General features: G+C 52.6%; 1 protein-coding gene across 1 annotated transcript; it reads left to right on the plus strand.

Annotated features, from left to right (window-relative positions):
* Nucleotides 1-225: 225 nt before the first annotated feature.
* IGFBP5 (insulin like growth factor binding protein 5) lies at nucleotides 226-22,083 on the plus strand. The gene is made up of 4 exons (XM_082657804.1): nucleotides 226-1,439; nucleotides 15,507-15,736; nucleotides 16,043-16,162; nucleotides 17,360-22,083. Exons 1-4 carry the CDS (start codon nucleotides 1,106-1,108, stop codon nucleotides 17,489-17,491), a joined length of 816 nt encoding a protein of 271 aa, XP_082513930.1. The 5' UTR covers nucleotides 226-1,105; the 3' UTR covers nucleotides 17,492-22,083.
* Nucleotides 22,084-22,089: the final 6 nt, after the last annotated feature.

The following is a 22,089-nucleotide window of genomic DNA, read 5'->3' on the forward strand; positions in this document are numbered from 1 at the left end:
ACGGGTTACTCCGTATTGTATCCACCGTGCTGCGAAGAACTCTCCTTCACTCGCCCCCCCCCCGCCTCCTGCCCGCTCTGGGCAGTCCGAGCCCCGTCCCCCGCGGCCCTTTCTCCACTCCGGGAGAGGAGGGCGCTGTTCGGGCGGCGAAGGGGAGCCCCCGTGTGTCTAGAAGGCCTCTCCCCACCCCCACCCCGTGTGAGTTTGTACTCCTTGGCATCCTTGCCTGGGTTGGGTGTTGGGGAGCTCAAATTGCAGCTACAAACTGGCTGGCAGCCAGGGGCCGTCTATTTAAAAGCGCCTGCTCGACCGGAGCCCGTAGTCTCTTTGGAAACTTCTGCCGGGGAAAAAGAGCTAGGAAAGAGCTGCAAAGCGGTGTGGGTTTTTTCCTTTTTTTTTGTTTCTTTTCTTTTTTTCCTCCTTTTCATCACCCCCTTCTCCGTTTGCACCCTGCTTCGGGCTTCACGCAGAACCTGCGAATTTCGAAGAGGTGCTGGCAGAGTGGGAGAAAAGAGGTGTTAGGGGCTTGGATTTGGTCTTTTTTTTTTTTTTTTTTCTCTATTTCCACATTTTCCCCCCACCCTCGCGGCTGCAGCCTCCGCCTTTTACCTGTTCCGAGGCAGCCGCGCGCCGCTGGCAGCTGAGGGTTAGAAAGGAGCCGGGTGCACTTGGAGATTTTAAACAAAAATTTTGAAGACGAATCTATTTTTCTCCCCCCGCACCCCCTCCTCCACAGCCTCCGATCTCATTATTCCGGTGGTGGTTTTGGGGTGAATAATTTTTGGCCCCCGCCCCGCAATTCTGACCAGGTCAGGCTTGGGGAGGGGTTGTTTCTCCCGCCTCCGATCCCTCTGCGTGCACCTGGCGCTGCTCTTTTTTCCCCTACCTGTTGCAAGTCCGTAATCTTTGCAACTGAGACTTGCTTGCAGGCACCCCAGCCCTCCATCGCTCCCTACATTTTGCAGTTGTCTGGCGGAGGCCACCTGCTCTACCTGCCAGAAATTTTCAAAAGAAAAATCAATTCTCCGCGCGCCCTCTTGGCCCCCTTCTCCCTTCATTCTCGCGCTCCTGCCCCGCCCCAGGTAAAGGGGGAGACTCGGAGAAGATGGTGCTCACCGCGGTCCTCCTGCTTCTGGCCGCCTGTGCGGGACCGGCCCAGGGCCTGGGCTCCTTCGTGCACTGTGAGCCCTGCGACGAGAAAGCCCTCTCCATGTGCCCCCCCAGCCCCCTGGGCTGTGAGCTGGTCAAGGAGCCGGGCTGCGGCTGCTGCATGACCTGCGCCCTGGCCGAGGGGCAGTCGTGCGGCGTCTATACTGAGCGCTGCGCCCAGGGGCTGCGCTGCCTCCCCCGGCAGGACGAGGAGAAGCCGCTGCATGCCCTGCTGCACGGCCGCGGGGTTTGCCTCAACGAAAAGAGCTACCGCGAGCAAGCCAAGATCGGTGAGCACGCTCAGTGTGCCAGGCAGCTATGCGGCGCACGGGCGGGGGACACGGCACAGGCTGGCCCGGCGCGCTCTGCCCAGCAAGTGGCTTAGAGCCTGGGTGCATCCCGGGAGGAGGGCGGGGAGGGTCCTTGCCCCTCGGGATTGGAACCCTGGCCGATCCTGCTACCCGGGTTACTGTCTAGCCGAGGCTCTCCCTGTTTTCGCTTCTTTTCCTCGCTCCTGCCCACACCTCCTCCACCCCACCCCTCCCCCCTCGACTAAACACTGACTCTAAGATCCTATTCAGTCTCCAGGTCCAAATCCCCAGGTACTGAATCTCCAGTCCGAAAACGTACACCTTACATTATTAACTCCCTCTCCACCACCCCCATCTACCCAATATGTTGTGGGGTGGGTTTGTTGGGGTTTTTTTTTTTTTCCTGAACTTGAAAAAAAATAATGTCTTTTGTTAAAATATTGCTTTAACTGGGGACCTGGAGAGAGAGAGGCGTCACCGATCTTCTGTGGTAATTCCACCTTTGTCCTTCCCAGCCCCCTACCCACCCCCCCCCACCCAGTCCCTCCTTGACGTTTCTATTCTCCTACCCCACCAGACACACACGCACACTCACATGCACACATATCACACGCACGCACGCACCCTTGGTAGCTAATGCCTTTTGGGTGGGGACTTCGATGCCCCTCCCACGTGCACACCCATTGCTCTTGACTCGATCGGATTGACCGCGGTCAATTATACAACATACTGAAATGCAAAATACCGTTTTTCCTCCCTGGAAAGGAAAGATTACTTTAGCCAAGCTCAGAGGCGGCGGGAAGGTGGTGAGGCGGTAAGTGGGGGAGGGCGGGAGTGATGGAAAGAGATAAGAAGGAAGGGTTTGGTGTTCCAGGGCTGGTGTTTGTCCCCGAATCTAACTCCTTTTCCCGTGCCCCAGTTCAGATTTTACCTAGGAAGAAAGGTGGATACAGGGTTGGGAAGCCCGAAGAGGCATGAAATTCAGACATCACAGCTTCCCCGCCAGTGCTAATCGCCCACTCTCCCGCGTTGCCCCTCAAGCTCTCAAACCAGATCACAAGTGGGCGTGGTGTAAATGGAAGAGGGGCCCTGGAAACGCAGAATGCAAAATCAAGGGGGCGGAGACGGAAAAGCCAAGCTCCCGGAGCCTCCCCTCCGCCTCCAAGTAGCCCCGCCTCCGGGTTGCCCCGCCCCCAAAGTCTCAGTGCCAGGAGTCTCGGGTTTAAAAGGTTGACAGAGCTCTACTTTTCAATCAGAACAGTTCTGCGCCCCTTAGACTGGGTTTCCTTTTGGAAAGTTACTTGATCTTAAATTTTTAGCAAAAGTTTAATGAACTCTACACAAGAGTCTGGGTTCTGAGACGTCGTTATCGGTCCTCTCCCAAAGGGGTTCAGACTTAGCTAAATAATGTTTATTCTGTGTAGTATTTTATTACTGGGACAATGCTCTTCTTACCTCCTATCCCCTTCCATTACGAGCACCCCAACGTGAGTTTTCTTAACTGCACACTACAGACACTGTCGTGTAAGAAAGGAGTGCGTTGGCGCTTGAGAAGAGGCAGGAGACCTTTCCTGGGTTCGACCTGGATGCCCACAAACCCTGCAGGTTTTGCCTGTCGCAGGAGGCCGTCCCTCCAGGTTTGCAAGAGGTAGTCTTTCTCCAGACTGCAGCCTGCAAAAAGGGAGAGAGAGCAACGTGCAGGCCCCGGAGGCCCCAGAGGCCGGTTTGTGAAGTTATTTTTATTAAGAGCCACTTTTCAAAGGCGGTCCCCCTCGCCTTCATCTTGTGGGATGTGGATTTGGAAAAGCTTAGCACGGGGTGGGGGGTGGGGTATGAATCGGTTTCCTGGCTTGGAAGCGAGCGCTCTGGGTAACAATCCGGTCACATCGAAAGCATGCAAGCTATCGCTCAGCCGCCTTCTGGCCCCATTTTTATTTGCCCAACCGTATGGTTGGTGTGATGTGGTTGGTGTGGAAGGTGCCCGCGCGCGCAGCTGCTGGGAGAGCAAACGGGCGCATCCAACTTTCCAGTTCAACCCAACACACACGCACACACACACACACACACACACACACACACACACACACGCTTTTGTCCCAAGCAAGATGCCTTTTAGACTTCTCTGCAGCCCCTTCCTCAGCCCCCACCTTCAAGGTGCCTCTGGACCAACACGGAGCAGCCTTCCTCCCCCTCCCGCATCCCCATCCCCATCCCTCTGGAAGACTCCACCCGCCTAAAGCAGGTGCCTAACCCACTGTAGTCGCTGGATGGCTGCCCTTGACCGGTGGCCGGAGTTGACGCCTTCCTCCCGGATGGATGGGATGGGAGTGGGCTCTCCTGGCTAGAGCTTTTCAGCCCGAAAACCACTGGGTGGGTCCCCCAAAAGTTGGAGATGGTGCAGCGACGGTACTTAAAGAGAGCTCAACGAACAGAGAGAGGGAGGAGAGTGTCAGCTCCTTTAGGCAAAATTACTGCCCCCTGACACTCCACCACCACTCCTCCCTACCGATACCAGCAGTGCGAACTTGGATTTGCCCCAAATTTAGATACAGACATAGATGATAATATACATATGCACATATATCAAAAAATATATGGAGAGAGAGAGATTTAGGGGGGTTTTCCAACCAAAAAAAAAAGTGCATTTCTAGAATCAGAAATGGGGAGCTGAGGAGAGCGAGATGGCAGGCAGCCAAAGCTTCTGGGAGGAAGAGCGGAGGGCGGGAGGGGACTGGTGTTTTGCTAGGCGCGTTGCTGAGCAACGGGAGAGGGCGTCCGCCCGCGAGCCTGGTGCCGGGAGCGCTCCAGGCCCTGCATTTTATTCTGGCCAGTTCAGGGGCAAAGATAGATATAGAAACAGAGGGCAATGTGAGGGAGGGCTAGAGGGAGGCGGGAGACAGGAGTTATTTATTGGACCGAGCTCAATAAATATGGGCGAGCTGGGTCGAGTCAAGGAAGGACCGAGCTTTGCTCTCAGCTTTGTTTGGAGAAGGAGCCTTGCGGCTTTACTGGCGCACATACTTGCCCGGGTCTGGAAGATCTCTCTTGTGCCTGTGAGATATTAAGTTTGGGATACAGGGAGAAGTGGGTTCTGGGTTTCAGTTCTGTCATTTAGAAATAAGAGAGGAAGAACAGAAAATATGCTTCTGGGAAAGAAAGAAAAATTACCTAAATAAAAATGAATTCCGCCTTTGCTTCTTTGAGGGGTTTGGCCCTCCAGCACCCTGGCTTCCATTCTCAGCCTGGTCCAAATGCCATGTTGAAATCAAGTTCCAGAGTTAGGTTTATTGGCCAAATTTTTGTCTGGGTTGAACAAGATCACGGAAAACTGAAGGAGACAGATTCCTTTCCCACCCGTATCCCCTCCCTTTGAAACAAGTCTTTAAGAGGCTGGCTGTGCCCTGAGCCAACCAAAATGGGAGCTGGGAAGACGAGAGAGGGTGCTTTTAACTTGATTTTTCTTGCCTTCCCCCTCCCCTCCCTTCCCCCTCTTTCTGCTTTGTCAGTTCAGACTGGAAGAGCAAGCACAGTTGGCCACAGTGAGAGCTCATTTTCTTTCCACTTCTCCCCCTACCCTCCCCACCTCCACCCTGACCCCTTTCTTATCCCTCCCTCCCATCCCACCCCCTTCTCCATCCCCCAACTCCAAGGCCTTCCCCTGAGGGCTTCAGTTTTAACTTGGAGCAGCTGTGCGTTAGTCCTGGGGCTTGGATTGGATTTGAGCAGGCAGGTGGGCTTGCAGCTGCAGAGGGGGGACCAGCCTGACCTAGGAGCCAGAGGTCACCATGAGGGTCACGGCAAAGGGCATGGGAGCAGGAATCCCAGCAGAAACCCTGGTCCCCTTAATGGGGAAGGGGGGGGTGGGGTAAGGGGGAAGGTGCTAACAGGAAAAGAAGGTGATTTTTGTTATCTAAAGTTTTTACTTTGTACCTGAGCAGTGTCTTTGAAACTCAGTTATTTAATGTATGGAAAATAAAATTTTGGAGAAGGGCCACTACACTCCAGGTCTATCGCCTCCAGAAATTGGAAGAACACCGTAACAGACCAGGTACCAATGAGGTCCCACTGGAAGCAGAAGTGAAGAGGGAGGAGGCTGTTTGGTGAGGTTTTGTTTGAGATTTTGTTTTGCATTTTTACTATGGTAGGTCCAAAAGTTGCAACCCCCAGAGACCATCCTTCAAGTGTAATCTGGACATATGTTTTCCAAAAAATAAGATTTATTACATATCTGCAGGAAGAAATAAGCAAATAAAAAAAGCCAGTTCTAAGCTTCTGGTCCCCTCTCCCCATATCCACAGAATCCCCCATTCTTGTTTCAAGCTTCAATTCTTGCCATGATATCTGTTATGATGTCTTTTTTTTTTTTTTCCTTCTTAAATATAAATCCAGAGAAGTGACTGGAGATCTCTATGAGAGGCAAAGTAGCCTTTCCTGCCTGGCCACTCAACTTAGCTAGGTCCGAGAGTCTCTCCAGGAATTGTCTGGGTGTTGGCCAAAGAATGCTACAGCTGGAAGGAACCCGCAGTGATCATGGCATCATGGCAGTCAAGGCCCTCATTTTACAGATGAGGACTCTGAGGCCCTAAATGCAAGTCACTAGCCCAGAATTAGGCGCAGGGTTAGAGGCAGAGCCAGGGCGAGAACTCAGCCTTAGAATCGTGTTGCGCCTAGGCCTCCGTTCCGCTCTCCCTGGCTTTCTTCCTTAAGTCACTAGGTCTCTGGCCTCAGTCTGGTCTAACCTGCAATGAGGTCTTTGGCAAATATCACCCGAGGCTGTCATCCCATAGCTTTGGGGGGGGGTGGGGAGGAGCTGGCGGGGGCGGGTTGTGAGGATGAAATAAGAACTCAGAACTGGGAGTGCTCCATTTGAGGGGAAGAAGTGAAGTGACCCCAAAGTGGAGAAGGCAGTACCCCTTTATTTTCAATCCCTCCCCGTTCTGTCCCTTTTTCTGCACGGTCTTGCAAGCAAGGCTGGCTTAAGCCAGTGGTTTGGGATGGGGCAAGGAGGGTAGTGTGTTCAGTCAGGACTTCAGGTCCATGTGCCAAACCTCATTTCCTGAATGACAGGGAGCTGTCCTGATGCGGGCAGGCAGGCAGGCAGGCCCTCGCTGCTCCTTGGCTAGGCAGCAGTCCATAGTCTCTAAGGAGCCCACGGCACAGAAGTGGCCGGCTTCCCATGGCAACCAGCCTCCACCAGCACGGGCTTCCATGGAGCCGGGCAGCAAGATGATGAGATCTGAGCTCGGGTGGGGTGGGATGAGGGTGAGGGAGTGATTGGGGGATTTGCGCATCAGAAGAAAAAGAGAGAAAACCATATGCCACAAAAGTTGATAAGGAAGAGAGAGAGAAGGTCACCGGGTTTTTGAACGTAGTCAGGTATGTGGGAGCTCTTTCAGAAAGAGAGGAGAGGAAACCCTCCAGATTACAGCTGGGGGCCTCACGTTGATCTGAGGAATTGCTGAGAGCCATCCTCATACATCCTGGTTGCTGGTGCAGCTCCTCCTTTGGGGGTTTCTTAAGAAGGAGGCAGATAAGGCTGTCTTCCCAATAGGTTAGACCAGCTGTCCCCAACCTTTTTGGCACCAGGGACCGGTTTCATGGAAGACAATTTTTCTACGGACCGGAAGCAGGGGTGAGGGGGAATGGTCCAGGCGGTAATGCCAGTGATGGGGAGCGGCAGGTGAAGCTCTGCTTTCTCCCTGCTCACCTGCTGCTGTGCGACCCGGTTCCTAACAGGCCACGGACCAATATCGGTCTGCAGCCTGGGGGCTGGGGACCCCTGGCTTAGACCGCCAGGTGAGCCCTGGGGGGTGTTTTAAAGTAAATAGGTTATCTTATTTTTGATCCCTCACTTAAACCATCAGAGATCAGCCCTTCTCTTACCAAATCCTGAAGCAAAACCCAGATTGAATTTGCACTCAGAACCTAGCCTCATATGACCTCTGCTGGTTTGCAGAGATGTTTTACATGGGCCCCTATTATCCTGAACTGGGTAGATTGTACCATTACAGCCGTACTGGGGAGCTGCTCCCCAGTCTCCCTGTCAACTCAGTGAAGATGGCTCTCCTTCCACACCCTTTAGAACAGCACTGTCCGACTGACATATAATACAAGCCACATACATATGTAATTTCAAACTTTCTAAGAGTCCCTTTTTTAAAAAAAAAAAAAAAAGGTAAAAAGAAACAGGTGGAATTAATTTTAACTGTATGTTTTAACTCAACATACCCAAAATATTATAATTTCCATATATACTCAAAATAAGCAATTATAATGAGGTATTTTACATTCTTTCATGTTAAGTCTTTGAAATCTGCAGTGTATTTTACATTTACAGCACATCTCAATTCAAACACCAAATTTTCATTGGAAATACTTGATCTGTATTTTTAGTTTTCACAAGATTTACAGTTGGAAAAGTAGATTCGTATACCTGAGTTGCCCTAAATATACTCAAAAGTTTTCCAATAACCAAGGATATTTTTTTAATTTAAATGAAATAAATCTTAAAATTCAGTCCCACTAGCCACATTTCAAGTGCCAAAAGCCACATATACCTAGTGGCCACCGAACTGGACAGGGCAGAGGCCACCAGCAAGCCCCTCCCATACCTGAGAAGGGAAATACTGTCTCTACTCTCCTCCTGCCCCAAAGAAGTCAAAAAGGAAAAGAGTCTGAGCTTTAATTGCCAAACAGGACAGACTCCCTTGTTTGACCCCTAGCAAGTCTCTCTTCTTAGGGGAACCAGGGTTGGGAGGGGAAAAAACTAAAAAGTGTTCAAACCATCCGCTCCCTGCCGCCCCCTTCTGGTCATACAGGACTTTTCAGGGAATTTGGCTACTTAATTGTGCTGTTCTGAATGGGCGGTGATGAGTCACCAGTGGGAGTGTGGCCAGGTCAGAGAAATGGTCCCTCACTTCCTGCCTCTCCTCATCTCCCCTTCCCCCATTCAAGGCTGCCCCCCACCTCACCCCTCCATTACCTTCTGGTTTGGGGTGTATATAGGAAAGAGATAGAGACGTTTCTACTGAGCATGTGCCTTCCGCAAGTCTAGAGAGATACTGGATGGCTGGATACACTCATCTTGGGAGTTGCGCATAAGTGTGTGTCTCTTATGGGTAAATTTATCACCAGCTGCCGCCCAGGGATCAAGAAACGTGTGCCAGAGTCATGGCCCTGAATCCTAGTTTGTCCCCAGGGAGAAAAAATAAGGAGGATCCTTCCTTTACAGTGGAGGATGTGCGAGTGGGACCCCAGCCTTTCATTCTGGGGAAGTGTCGCCAACTTGACACCTGCCGTATCTACACTGCGGAAAGGTGGTGGGTCACCTTTTCTCTCTCCATCTTTAGGTAAAAAGACCTAGTGCTTTAATGCAGCATGAAGGAATGGGATTAGACAAAGGACAGACTCCCAGGCTGAGTTCTCTAAGTGGGAAGCAGTCCTCAGAAGCTCTTGGGCAAAGCCCCTCTCACCTGAGGTTGGCAATCAGTCTCCCCAGAGATGAAGGTAGAGCCATCACTTCCCAGCAGACCTTTCTTCAGTCCAAGGCACCTGAGATCTTGTGATCTACAAGTAGGCACCTGTCAGCCACATATCACAGCAACCAGATTTTTAGTTGATGATGGGAACAAGGGAGGTGGGAGGCAACAGAGACCTACCAAGGCAGAGACCTACGCTGAGAGTTCATTAGCACGTAGCAGCTCATAGAATCCTCACAACCCTATGGAGAAGTGGCTGTTGTCATCCTCCCCATAACTCAGATGAGAAAACTAAGGCAAGGAGAGGAGAGGAAGCAACTAAGAGAGGTCAAAGTACACCTGCACCAGGATTTATTGAACCACGGTTAGCAGCCCCATCTTCCTCCCAAGAAGGATGACTGAAGGTCAAGGGCTGGTAGTCTGGCTCCTGACTCTGTTTCTTTGCTTTGCTCTATGGTGTCTTTATTTCTGTGCTCAGGATAGAGATGTCACATACCCACGTTGGTTTTCCTGGCCTGAAATGGCGGGGGGCTGTAAAGGAGCTCAGGGGGCTAAGCCTGTTGCTCTCTCTGTCCAGTCACTAACTCTCTGAATCTGCTCCCCGCCTCTGCCATGTACCCCAGGTCAGCAAGGCTCCCCTCCAGTGTCTTTTTGCAACTCCTCCCTTCTTGCAACGGGTTCCTTAGGGTAACAGTCGTTTGGGTTTCTTTTCCTCTTGGGAAGTCAGTGTTCCTTCCCTTCTCAGCCCATAATTCAGGTGAAGAAGAGCCCAGAACATGCATGTCTGTTACTAACCACAGAGGAAAAGAAAACAGAGTCTTCCAAGAGAGACTGGGGCAAGGTAGGCTCTGGTCAGTGATGTTACGGGTAGGAGCGGGGACGGGGCAGCTCCCCTGGAAGGCTCTGCAGCCCTCCCTACTGCCCCGTCCCCTTTTTCTTTATGCAAAGGCACACACAGTGTAATTGAGTCTCTTGGAATCTGCAGCTGGGAAATGGTCAAACTTCAGGAGACTGAGACACGTCTCACATCTTTTTAAACAGTGAGCAGCTGATCCAGCATTTTCGCAGAAGCCTTACGTGTAGCAAAGAGCAGGAGACTGCAGGTTGGCTAGGAAACAAGGCCAAGTGGAGAGGAGGCACGGCGAATCCAGCCATACCCAGGCATGGATCAGTGCCCTCGGATGAGCTGCCCAGGGGAGTTTTCGGCAGTGATGGAAGTGTCGTCGATCTGCGCTGTCCAACACAGTAGCCACTGGCCACATGTGGCTGTTGAGCAGCAGAAATGTGGTTGGAGCAACTGAGAAGCTGAGTTTGTGATCTGACTTAATATTTATTCATTCCAACTGTATTGGACAGCACAGTCTTAGATCAAAGAAGCCCAGTAAATCCAGGGGACCCTACTTCTTCCCGCTCCTGTGAGGCTCACCTCCCTGCCGCCTTGTTCCCTCTGCAGCAGCTCCTGTGTTTAAAGGCAGGTGCATGGGTGACATGACCCCTCAGGGTATCCACTGAGCTCTAACATGCCGCAGCTGGCATTACAGAATTGCTCCTAGACCTCCTGCGCTGTCTCGTGAGCAGATTCACGCATCTCTCCATTTAAAGATTATTGAAGACCATAGGCTGGAGAGACCAAGATAAATGACAAAGTTCTCCCCTTAAGAAGCTTACTGTTTGAATTCCACAGAGGGAGCTAGAATGAGAGGCAGTGGAAACCCAGCTCCCCTTTTCATTCCTTGTAGAGAGATTCTGGGTGAACCCCTCTTGTCTTCTGGCTAGGAAAAGAGACTACTCCCAGGTCCAAGTGGCCTGGCAAAGCCCCACATCCTTCCTGAGCTGCGCGTTCCAAGTACACCTCAGCTTCTTCAATTTCCGTAGGCGAAGTCACAATATCTGGTCCACCCATTTTCTCTAAGTTTGATTATGAGGTCAAGATAGTGTGGGAAACAAACACCAGGCTGGGCCCAGGCTGTTAATGGTGCCAAGGTAGGACTCACAGCCCTAGGGTGGAAGGTTCGATTGCAGGAAGCAGAAGGTCCCCAACTGGACCCGCCCCATCGCTGGGCTCGGGGAGCAGGTGGGATGAGAAGGCTTCCTAAGAGCAAGTACCTGGTCCTGCTGCTAAAGCACCCCGCGCCTGCCTGCGGGAGAACTACAGTGAGAGGGCGGGTTGGAGACCGTGGTGGGGCTTGAGGAGGGAGCATGCATTGGCACTTGTGCTGTGAGGAGCAGTGCCCGCCCTGGGATGCCTCTGGGTCCACACTGGCTGGGCCTGCACCCAGACACACTCAAGGTTCACTGGGGGAATTCCCTGGCGGTCCAGTGGTTAAGACTCAGCACTTTCACTGCCGGGGCCCTGGTTCAATCCCTGGTTGGGGAACTAAGATCCCACAAGCTTCATGGCGTGGCCAAAAAAAAAAAGGTTCACTGGGACATGAGGATGGCACAGTCCTCAGGCAGGTTTTCGTGTTGCCCTGGGGAGTGGATGTTGCTGCATCAGTGTGAATGCACAGCGCCTTATGAAGGAAGGAGAAACTGAGTGCCCACCCTAACACTGCAGGGGCTGGGAGCATCAGAGAGCCCGGGTGGCAGGACTGGGGGCAGAACAGAGCAGAGAATCACATAGTTATCCAAAGGTAAATATCGGGACAATATGAGAGCCCTTGCTTCCTTAGTTGTTGGATAGATCATGGAGTTAAAGGGCCCTGCCTCAACAGTTTCCCAGAGGAGGGAACAATAGTGAACATTCCCTTGCCCACTCTCTGCAGAATCCTTTCAAAATAACATCTAGAGATAGGAAGGGAGGTCCTCGATCTGTTTCCCTTCTTTCCCTGACCGTGTTTCAGGTGCAGATTAAAGAAACAGCAGGGGGTTACACACTGATAGCATTGCCCCCGCCCCACACCTGCCTTCTCCACCCTGACCCCCCGTGGGTCCTTCCCAGTCCGTGCATGTCCATCTCCCTGACTCTTTCCATGCATGCCGCAGACACACAAAGAGGGGAGGATTGGGGTGGTTGTCAGAGAAGTAGGGGAGGGAGGCACACAAATTCCAGATTTTAAAATTGTTTACAGTCCCTACAAGGAAGCGCCACGGACGTGTTCTGCGGCCATCGGTCTCCTCCGCCACCTACTGGCCGTATGGAGGTATTGACATGCTGGTCGACTGGGTTCCAGAACCTACTGCATTGCTAAGTTCCCTAGATTGCTATTCACGTGCAGGGCAACTTCACCAGGAAGTCCTCCCTTATATCCCACCTAAATCCCTTCTGCAACCTTGCTCCATTTTCTTTGGATGAAACAGCTCAGGAGCTGCCAGTCTACTTGTGCCTTCTTGTTTTATCTAAAACTTAAACCCTTCCAAAATTGCAAGCCTATTTATGACTCAGCTACAAAGCAGCTGAGTAGGGCTAGTTGGCTCCGGCATCCCAGCTCCAGTCTTACTTTCCAGCCCTTTAATCTTCATGGCTCTGCCCTGGCTCCGCTCCAAGTTTCCACTGTCTCTCTGGAGCCTACAGGTGACCACAAGACCCTGATTAGTATCTTTGATACTCGACTCTCCCGCTGCCTAAGTAATAGGTCCCATGGGGTTAAGTGGCACCGAAACCCGGGAGGCACATCAAAACTTTAAGTCTGCCCTTCAGAAACAGCCAAAGAGACTGCAAACTGGGGAGGGTATGCCCTCAGGAACCCGGCCTTGGTGAGGCCAGGGAAAGGACAGAGGGTTTGCAAAAGTACTTTGAGTTCCTTAAAGAAGGCACTTTGTTCTCCAGTATCATCCTTGCTTAGTCTCAAAGCTAACACTTTTGGACATAAGACCAAGAGAGGTCAAAGTAAATTGCCCCAAAGTTTCTTGAACCATTGTTAACAGCCCTATTCTCCTCCCAGGGAGGGTGAGTCAAGGTTAAGGGCAGCCACAGCACTTCTCAAAGATCCTAAAATATGAAGAGTCTCGAGAAGGGCTGCTGACGCTGGGGGAGGGTGGGCATTAGCCAATGTACTTCCACGACCACCAAAGCCAGAGAGAAGCTCCGTGAGAGAAGGTGAAACAGCATCTGGAGAATCACACCTTCTGACCAAAGGGACAGGGGGCCCCCAAAACAGGTGACCAGAAGAAGGTGGGTGGCACTCCCACCCCAGATATCTTTAAGAGCCAGAAATAGTACCGCTGGGATGGGTGTGTGTACTTGTGGACACAGGGATGGACTATTGGAGGGATTCGGGGAGCTGGAACAGCCAGCCACTGGGAGTAAGCAGCCCCGGGGACCTCTCCCGGTGAAGAGCCCAGATCCACAGGTGCCCCTGAGGACAGTCTGCTTTCCCTCTGGGCCAGGCCAGAGCAGCCCCCAAAGGAGATGCTCATCCTTCCTCCATGTGTCCCACACCCAGCCCTCTCGCCCTCCTCCCCTCCCTTCACCTGGTTACAACCTTGATTGGGGAAGGCATGTGGCCATGCACACCCAGAATGCTCCCAGCCTTTCAATGGCAACCATCTCTTGCCCTCTCCCCTCCCCCACTGCTCAAGCGAGGGTCAGAGCGCTTGGGGATGCCCAGAGAGTCTGAGTGAAGTGTCAAGTCACTCAGTAAGATGTGACTAGGCAATGGTTCGCTTTTCCTCTCCTCACCCCCTCCCTCAAGACCTGGGCCTCAGGTTTGGGCCTGAATTACTAGATAACAGAGCCCTAATCTTTCACTTTGCACAGAGTCCCCCACATCAGCTTGCTCCACCCTGCATCCCACCCCCATCCTAGCTAATCCCACAACCAGGAAAAGTTGGTTTACGCCAAAAACATCACTCTGTTAGCTAATCTCCGGAAGGCTCCATTCCACCTGCCAGGTGCATCACCTTGTTGATTTATCATCCCGGTGGGTTTTGATAGAGTCAGAGCACAGGGCAGGACATGGTGGGAAGAGGGAGTGAAAGGCCGGAAGGGGACAGGGATCCTGGTACTGAATTTTGTTCAGGGAGAGCCTGCCCACTGCTTTGTCATTTGCTTTCTCACACCTTCTTCTCCAGAAACTACTTCCCTTCCTCTCCTGTGGATAAATACCCAAATCAGCCGCCACCCAGGACACTGCGAACCTCTGGAGGCTTCTTTAGGGTGGGGTACTTCCCTGCCCGGGACTTAAGGACTGGATTACCTATTTGATTAAATCTGACAAATCCCGAGCCAAGAGACAAACAGGTGCTTGGGTGCTTCCTGCCACCTGCCATCCTGACCAGGTTAGGCCAGGCCTCCACATACCTCTCCTAACACACACCTGGAACTTCCCCTGGGCTGAAATCTCCTGCCCCGGGCACACCAAACAGTGTCCTCTCACAGAACTGCTCCCTCCCTGCACCTCTCCTCGACACCACCTCCTCAGATTCCTCTCCTTCCATTTCCCAACCCATGCCTTGCCATCTCAGCTCCTGGGCAGCCCGGTGAGAGCAGCGAGGGTGGACAACCGGATTCTTCTTCAGTCTATTTGAGTTATTCAGGGTCACCCCCAAAGCCCTATTTTCTTTTTCTAGAATTTGAAAAGAAAAGAGGGCAGTGAAGACAGGGTTCCCTGCCCGCACCCCCCCTGCTCTAAACCTGCTCTCACCCTGGGCATCCTGCCCACCTGGGAAGAGCAATCGAAGACCTCTCGCCCTGGGTCTGCCTAGGCTGGTGAGATCAGGGCGCTGAGAGGAGGGACCCAGAGAAGGGCGCCTGTGAGATGAGAATTTCATGGAAATCTGTGAACCAAGAAAAGGCCGGAGGCTGGAATGAACAGATCGACAAATAAATGAACAAAGTCCTAGTTCTTTAAAGGTCATAAGTCAGCTAAATATAGACTGTCACCAAGTCACTGCTATATATAACCACTCCACCCGCAGCCAGCAGTCTGCCTCTCTTGGCCTGGAGCTGAGTTATGTCCCAGCCTCCCAGGGCACAGAGCACAGAGCCAGCTCTGAGAAGGAAGCAAGGCCCCGGGCTTCCACGTCACCCCCAGCCGCCGGCACTGATCCCCTCCAGACCCCACATTTCTGGCTTTCCCGGCTCCCCTCTTCCTGTTCTGCCTGATGGTCCCACCCCCCTGCCCATCCAGACACCCCAGGACCCTCCTGCCCTTGGTTTCCCGGCCCCAGATATATCTCAACTCCAGCAGTTCCGAAAACACCAAAAGGATGGACTTGGCCTCTTGGCCACGTTCTGGTCGTCGCCTACTTCCCCCGACAGCCTAGGTCTCCAGAATGTGTTCTTACATCACAGCCCCGCCTCCGGCCACCACCCCATCTACTTAGCCAGCCCCCCAACAAGCAAGACCCTTCCCACAGCCCTCACCCTCCCCGTCCCCAGAATATCCTCTCCCTCCTGTCCAACGTCCCCTCCTGTATCAGCCTGACTTTTCCAACACTCTCCTACCCCATGAAGTCGCCCCGGATTTCCCACCACTTACACGAGTGTCGACTCGTGCCCTGGTTCTCAGTTCCCTGCTCTCCCCAGTTTGGACGAGTCCAGGAGGGCAGAGAGCCCGTGCCCTCACCCCAATCCTTCGAGCCTCGGTCTCTGCACGGCTGGGCCTCAGCCCCCTTCTCCCTGCAGAAAGAGACTCCCGCGAGCACGAGGAACCGACCACCTCCGAGATGGCGGAGGAGACCTACTCGCCCAAGATTTTCCGACCCAAGCACACCCGCATCTCCGAGCTGAAGGCCGAGGCCGTGAAGAAGGACCGCAGAAAGAAGCTGACCCAGTCCAAGTTCGTGGGGGGAGCTGAGAACACCGCCCACCCCCGGGTCATCTCTGCACCTGAGATGAGACAGGAGTCTGAGCAGGTGAGTCTCAAGGATTCTCTCCCCATGCCCCTCTGCATCCACACCCCGCAGCCTCCGCCATCGCCCCAGCTTTCCACCTTAGCCTGCGTCTAAATGAGCGTGCGTGCCAGCACTTTATACGCCCAGGGAGCGCGGCAGGCGAGGCGGAGGGAGACCTTGGGTGGCAGGTATTGGAGACGGAAGGCGGTGACTCTCCATACAGACCCTTTACCACGCCCCCCCCCCATACCCCAGCCATGCTTTCTGCACGTCCTGGTGGTTCCCGCGGGTCCTGGCACGCCTCTCACCTCTCCTGTCCGCACACAGGGTCCCTGCCGCAGGCACATGGAGGCTTCCCTTCAGGAGCTCAAAGCCAGCCCGCGCATGGTGCCCCGCGCCGTGTACCTGCCCAACTGTGACCGCAAAGGATTCTACAAGAGAAAGCAGGTACGCCCCGTGCCAAGCCCCAAGTTCAGGGCACTTGCCAGAAACCTCCACCTCTAAATGCCTGGATTTCTGTCATTAACAACACTTTGTCCCAAACCTCCAAAATCCTTGCCCCCGTCACAGTCGTGATTGTCCCCATTCCCTCCTACACTATAATCTGCTGACGTTTTAATGATTCACCTTACCTACATGAATTCATCTATAAAGGAAACTTTCTATCACCGCGTCACGTCACACGTTGGATGTGATATTTTCTGATAGGCACACATAAATATATACATATACATGACTCTAAAACGTGTTTTAACCACATACCACTTGAAATCATTTAGTGTCCCATTCACAGCCAGGCTACCCTTTGGGCAACGGCTGATGAAGCAGTCATCTGAGCCCGTTAAGGAGTACACATTACCTTAGGGTAGTGATCTCAGACTTCCTAGGGCATCAGTATCACCCCGAGGTCTTGTTAAAACACTGATTGCTGGTCCCACCCCAGAGTTTCTGATGGTAGGTCTCGGGCAGACTCTGAGAATTCGCATTTCTAACAAATGCCCTCCCAGATGACTCTGATGAGGGCATCCCTCCTCTAGGTTAGGAGTCAAGAACCAGACAGCGTTGCGTGAGTGCTTGGCTCTCCTGTTTACTAGCTGTGTCCTCTTACCCCAGTTAGTCAATGTCTCTGCCTCCAGTTTCTCATGTAAGATGGAGAATAATTTTACCTATTATTCTCACATGATTATGAGGAATAATGGACTAATCTTTATAAAGTACTTAGAACAGTACCTACAATATAGTAAGTGTTAGGTGGTGCCTTGTAGGTGATACAGCTATACAAGTGATGCCTCCTATTACTACTATTATTTAACAATTTAATTTATCATCATTTTCATCATCATGATCATGATCAGGTTATATCATTCTCTGGAAACTACCAAGTTGGAGGACCCTGAATGGGTGACATGAAACAAAGTCGTAGGAGCTAGCCTAGGGAAGACTGCCTAAATCAGCACTTCCCCCCCCCGCCCCCCCCCACCGTCCGCCCATGCAGTGTGGACATCAGAACCCCCAGGGTTGGGTACAGCTCCCTCAACTCTCCGGGGGTGAGGATCTGTCTTGAGGAAGGGAGGTTGAAGGGCCAGGCAGGAGCAGAGCCTCGGGGTACAGCCATCCTCACTGCCTGTCACTCTCCCACCCCAGTGCAAGCCTTCCCGTGGCCGCAAACGTGGCATCTGCTGGTGCGTGGACAAGTACGGGATGAAGCTGCCAGGCATGGAATATGTGGACGGGGACTTTCAGTGCCACACCTTCGACAGCAGCAATGTTGAGTGACGCGTCCCCTCCCCATCTTTCCCTCACCCCATCCCACCCCCCCAGCCCCGACTCCAGCCAGTGCCTCCCTCCACCCCAGGACGCCACTCGTTTCATCTCATTTAAGGGAAGAAAATACATATATCTATCTATTTGAAGAAACTGAGGACCTCGGAATCTCTGGCAAGGTCTCAACTTTGAAAACGGCAACAATGGAGATGCACAAAGCTAAGGAGACACCCCCCCCTTTAAAAAAGTTTTTCTTTTTGAGGCAAGTTGAATGAACAGGGAGGGCAAGAGAGGAAGAACAAGAGAAAGAAAAGGGAGGGAAGCAGATGTGTGTGAGAGAGGGGAGGACGAGTAGTCACGAGAAGGAAGAGCAGAGCGTGGGCCGGAAGCAGCCGCCTTTACGTCCAGCCCCGGCCCGAGGTGGGGAGCCGCTTGGGCAGGAGCGGGTGCAGCCCCAGGTGTGGCCTTCGATGACACCCTTGGAATTTGCCCAGTTTGGATGGGTCACAGGGGGAGAAAGGAAAAGACAATAGGCGTCAGTGCCTCTCCTGGATCAATCTCCGCCTGCAGCCAGCAGCTTGCACGGCTCGACGGGTCCTTCCTCTCCTCCCACCCCGACACTGTTCTCTCTCCCTCAAATTTACAAAACCTAAAACGCATTCCATTCCTCTCAACACACAGCAAATTCATAACTGAGTGATATTAGCTAGGCAGGTGTCCCTAAGTGGCTCCATGAATATGAAGTATGTGCGCATATTTCACTCCCCCTGCAGACTCTGAGAAATCAATCCACACCCCCAATAGTGGGAAGATGGGTTCTTCCAGGGCGGCTAAAACTCTGCGCTGAACGAAGCCTGTAGTTTCAGCCCTTCATTGCATCCAGTTCGCAGCTAGCACAGCCTTTGTGGGGGAGGATAGGCTGGAAAAACAAAAAGTGGGCCTGTATTTATCTACAAGGCTCCATATAGTATTATATAGGCATATAAATCTATTTTCTTGATTTTTTTCTTTCTTCCTTCCTTTCTGTCAAAGGTTTGCATTAACTTTTCCAAGTAGTTCCTCTGGGGGCATTGAAGAGCGTCCTTATTCTGGGAAAACCAAGAAAACCCATCTTCTTGTAATACAACCCATAATGCCTGCCTCCCATGAGCAGTGGCAAACTCAACCCTTTGTGGGACACAGTGTTGGATTTTTTTCGTGATTTCCCATGTGTGTGTGTTCATGTACCACCAAGCCAGGTGGATGAGCACACCCAGCGGTGCACCCACCGAGCTCCCCAGGACATCCCATTCACCTTTAGACCCTTGGGAAGTCACTGTCTCTGGACTCCCACACCCAGTGAACCCGATAGGTCCAAGTTCGACCCCCTGGTCCTGCCCAGCCTTTTTGTTTCATCTGGACAGAGCCTGCCTCTGGAAAGCCTCTTTCAGCCTTCACGCTGGCAGAGCAGGAGAGAGACTGAAATGAGAGACGGCAAAGAGGGAGATGGAGGTGAAAGGTTTAAATATGGGGAAACAGTAGAAGTGATTGTTCAGGCCAGAGTAGTTGAAGCGAGGGGCAGAGAGCTGGAGAGACAGGGGGCTGACTGTCCCGCTCTAGCTTTGGAGCGAAGCGACAGAAAAGAGAACAAAGCCAAGAGACACTTCCCTGGGTCCCCACCTGATAATGCCTCTGGAATTTAAGGGGAAGGAGAGAGGAAGTTGGGGGAACAGGTTGTAAGAGAGCAATGTGCTTAATCCAGGCCTTGGATCCAGGGAAGGTGGGTAACTTTCGATGGGTTCTAGACTGTAGTGGCTGCACAGAAACAGGATCAGTAGAGACCAGCCATAGTTTGGAAGGGACAAGCCTATGTGCTCACCTGCCCACCTTCACCCTGCAATAAGGGACTGAGGCCAGAGAGGGTTTCAAGCTCTTCATCCACTCCGGCCAGTTCTGGCTTCCGTCCTGGGGTGGAGGATGGCGGAAAAGCCCAGGACAAGCGGGGAATGTGTGTTTTGGGGGTGCTGTCATTTGACAGCCAGACTTTGAACCAAGAAAAATCCCATCCTCCACGGACTCCCCCCAACAAGTGGGCAGCCCTGGGGCTGCCCTCTGAGGATGGAGATCGCCGGCCAGGAGAAGGGTCTTGGACATGGCGAAGGAGACCCTTTCTCGCTGTGAACGCAGCTTTCTCCACTCTTTCCTGATGACACGACGCCGTGGAGACCACACCAGCATCTAACTTGGGGACGGTGAAGAGGGATAGCTAAGGAGCAAACACACTCCAGCTAGTGGAAAGCCTGCAGCTCTGGAACTTGGGGGGATGTCTCCTGCTTCCCTGGCCAGGACGGTTGGCTGGGATGGAAGAGGCAGTCGATCTTCGCAGGACAAAGGGCCTGAGGGGTTTGGCAGTCGTGAGGACTTCCCTGACCTGCTGTGTCACCGTGCCCCAGCTCTCTGCGCAACTGTCCCCAAGCCCCCGATTCACCTTTCAATGTCTTAGGCCAGTATCGTCAGCCTTTCCCACTTCACTGTTCTTTCCGCCCGTTCTTTCTTTGCATCTTGATCAGTCGTCTACCTGGGATCTACCGAGTGGATACTGGGGGGTCATTCCCCCTAAGAAAAGACTGAACCAGGGATTTGCAGAGCTCTCCCCACCCCCTGAGGCCTGGACCTGGTTCCTGGTTACTGAGAGGGGCTGTCTTTTCCTCCCGCTGTTTACTGGACTTTGAAGGGGCCTGTGCTCCTTCCATGGGCTCTTTGCCGTCAGCCGTAAGGTGGGGGATTGGGACCTGCTTTAACGCCACCCGTCTCTTCAGGCCTCCAAAGCTCACACTGACTAACCCAAACCTGTGAGTCTCTCTCTCGTGCTTGCAGGGAGGACGGGGCGGGGGGAGGACTCTGGTCAGCTGGCCACTCCCTAGAGGATGCTGGACCTTCAGACAGAGGGAGGTCTGGCCTGAGCCCAGGGTGGGAGCCCATGGGGAGGCAGACATTGAGGAAGGTGAGCCCTCCCCTGGGCGAGGTGGCGGGAAGGCAGGTGTGGTGAGCTCCAGCTGTGAAGTCCCGGAGCAGGGACCTTCTTGACCCCAGGCTGCCTGTTGGCCGCTGTCTGCTCACCCAGAGGCCTTAGGCTCTGGGTTTTCTGTGGCCTCAAGTCTAAACGTTGGCCCACTGCGCCAACAGGAGGTCTCTCCCCATCCCCCTTTGACTCATGCCTCGCTCTGGCAGTGAAGACCTGTGTCCGCCTCTACTGCCAGGTCACTTAGGGAGGCCTAGCCAGGACTGATTCCCCCTGCCCCTAGAGCTGCCCCACGCACAGGGGCAAAGCAGGGCATCTGGGACGGAAGAGACTCGAAAGTTTCTCGGACAGCCAGGCCTGGACAGACAGACCTGGAGACATTTAGCCCCCACACGGGGGGGAGGATGGGAGGCCCTGTGTGGTCCCATCCCTTGTCCCCTCGCCCATTTCCCTATCACCACCTCTGTGGTCTCCATGGTAACCCAGCAGGGCCAACCTCCTCCAGGGAGGCGGGCCTGGACCACCACTCTCCCACTGCCCAGCTCGTCAGCAGCCACAGGGCTACCAAGCAACTGCCCAGCCCCCCTCCAACTGGGGCAGTGCCCCCCCCTCCATCCACTTAGCCCCCAAGAGGGATCCAGCTCAGATGACAATTGCAGAGAGGAGTGGGCCAAGGAGAAGCAACCCTCTGGTCTCGGAGAGGACAGATTTGGCTTCCAAGAGAAAGGAGGCTCTATTTTGAGAGGTAGTGGGCCAAGGGAACAGAGGTTACCGGCCAGCAACCTGGGCGTTGTACTGTCTTTATTTTTAAAACCACTAAAGTGCAAGACTTATTTTGCACTATTCTCCACTTTTTTTTTCTCATAGGCTTTTGGTGTCTTTTTATAAACATACTTTCTTGGTTTTCTAATGGAATATATAGTTTAGCCATTTCCACAGACTCTGGCCTCCTCTCTTTAACTTTTTTTGGATGGGAGAAAGGGGAGGTGAGGGGGGTCAGCCGCCCTGCACCCGTTCACCCCGCCTCTCACTCAGGCCACCAGCCTGAGTCCCGGACCGTCCACCACCAGCATCACACAGTAGCCCACACGGATAGACAGTTGTCAGACAAGATTCCTTCAGATTCCGAGTTGCCTACCGGTTTGTTTGTTTTTTAGACAGCAATAACCACAGCACATATTACTGTAGTTCTTTATAATTTGACATACATACATACCATAGCGCTATTCTCTCCTCTTTTTTTGTTTTCAACTTTTTTTTGTTAATAAATGCTCATAATCTTTACTGGTGAAAAGGATGAAAAAAAACAAAAAACCAACAAACAAAACCTGTTTGTGGAAAAAAAAAAGAAAAAGAAAAAGCGGGGGGAAAAAAATCACCTGAATGTGGAAGAGCTCGCCTCCTGTTTAGTGTTTTGTACGTAAGGAAATAAAAAACGAGAAAAACAAAAAAAACAAAACAAAAAACCTGAGGATCTCACGTTTTATTAAAAAAGTGAAGATTGCTGTATACTATTTATTCAACTTATAATTTATGTTACTCCTTGATCTTTGTCTTTTGTCGTGACAAAGCATTTATTTAATAAAGTTATGCATTCAGTTAGCCTGCG

This window comes from Grampus griseus (assembly GCF_964374135.1).
Source record: "Grampus griseus genome assembly, chromosome: 7".
Taxonomy (NCBI): domain Eukaryota; kingdom Metazoa; phylum Chordata; class Mammalia; order Artiodactyla; family Delphinidae; genus Grampus; species Grampus griseus.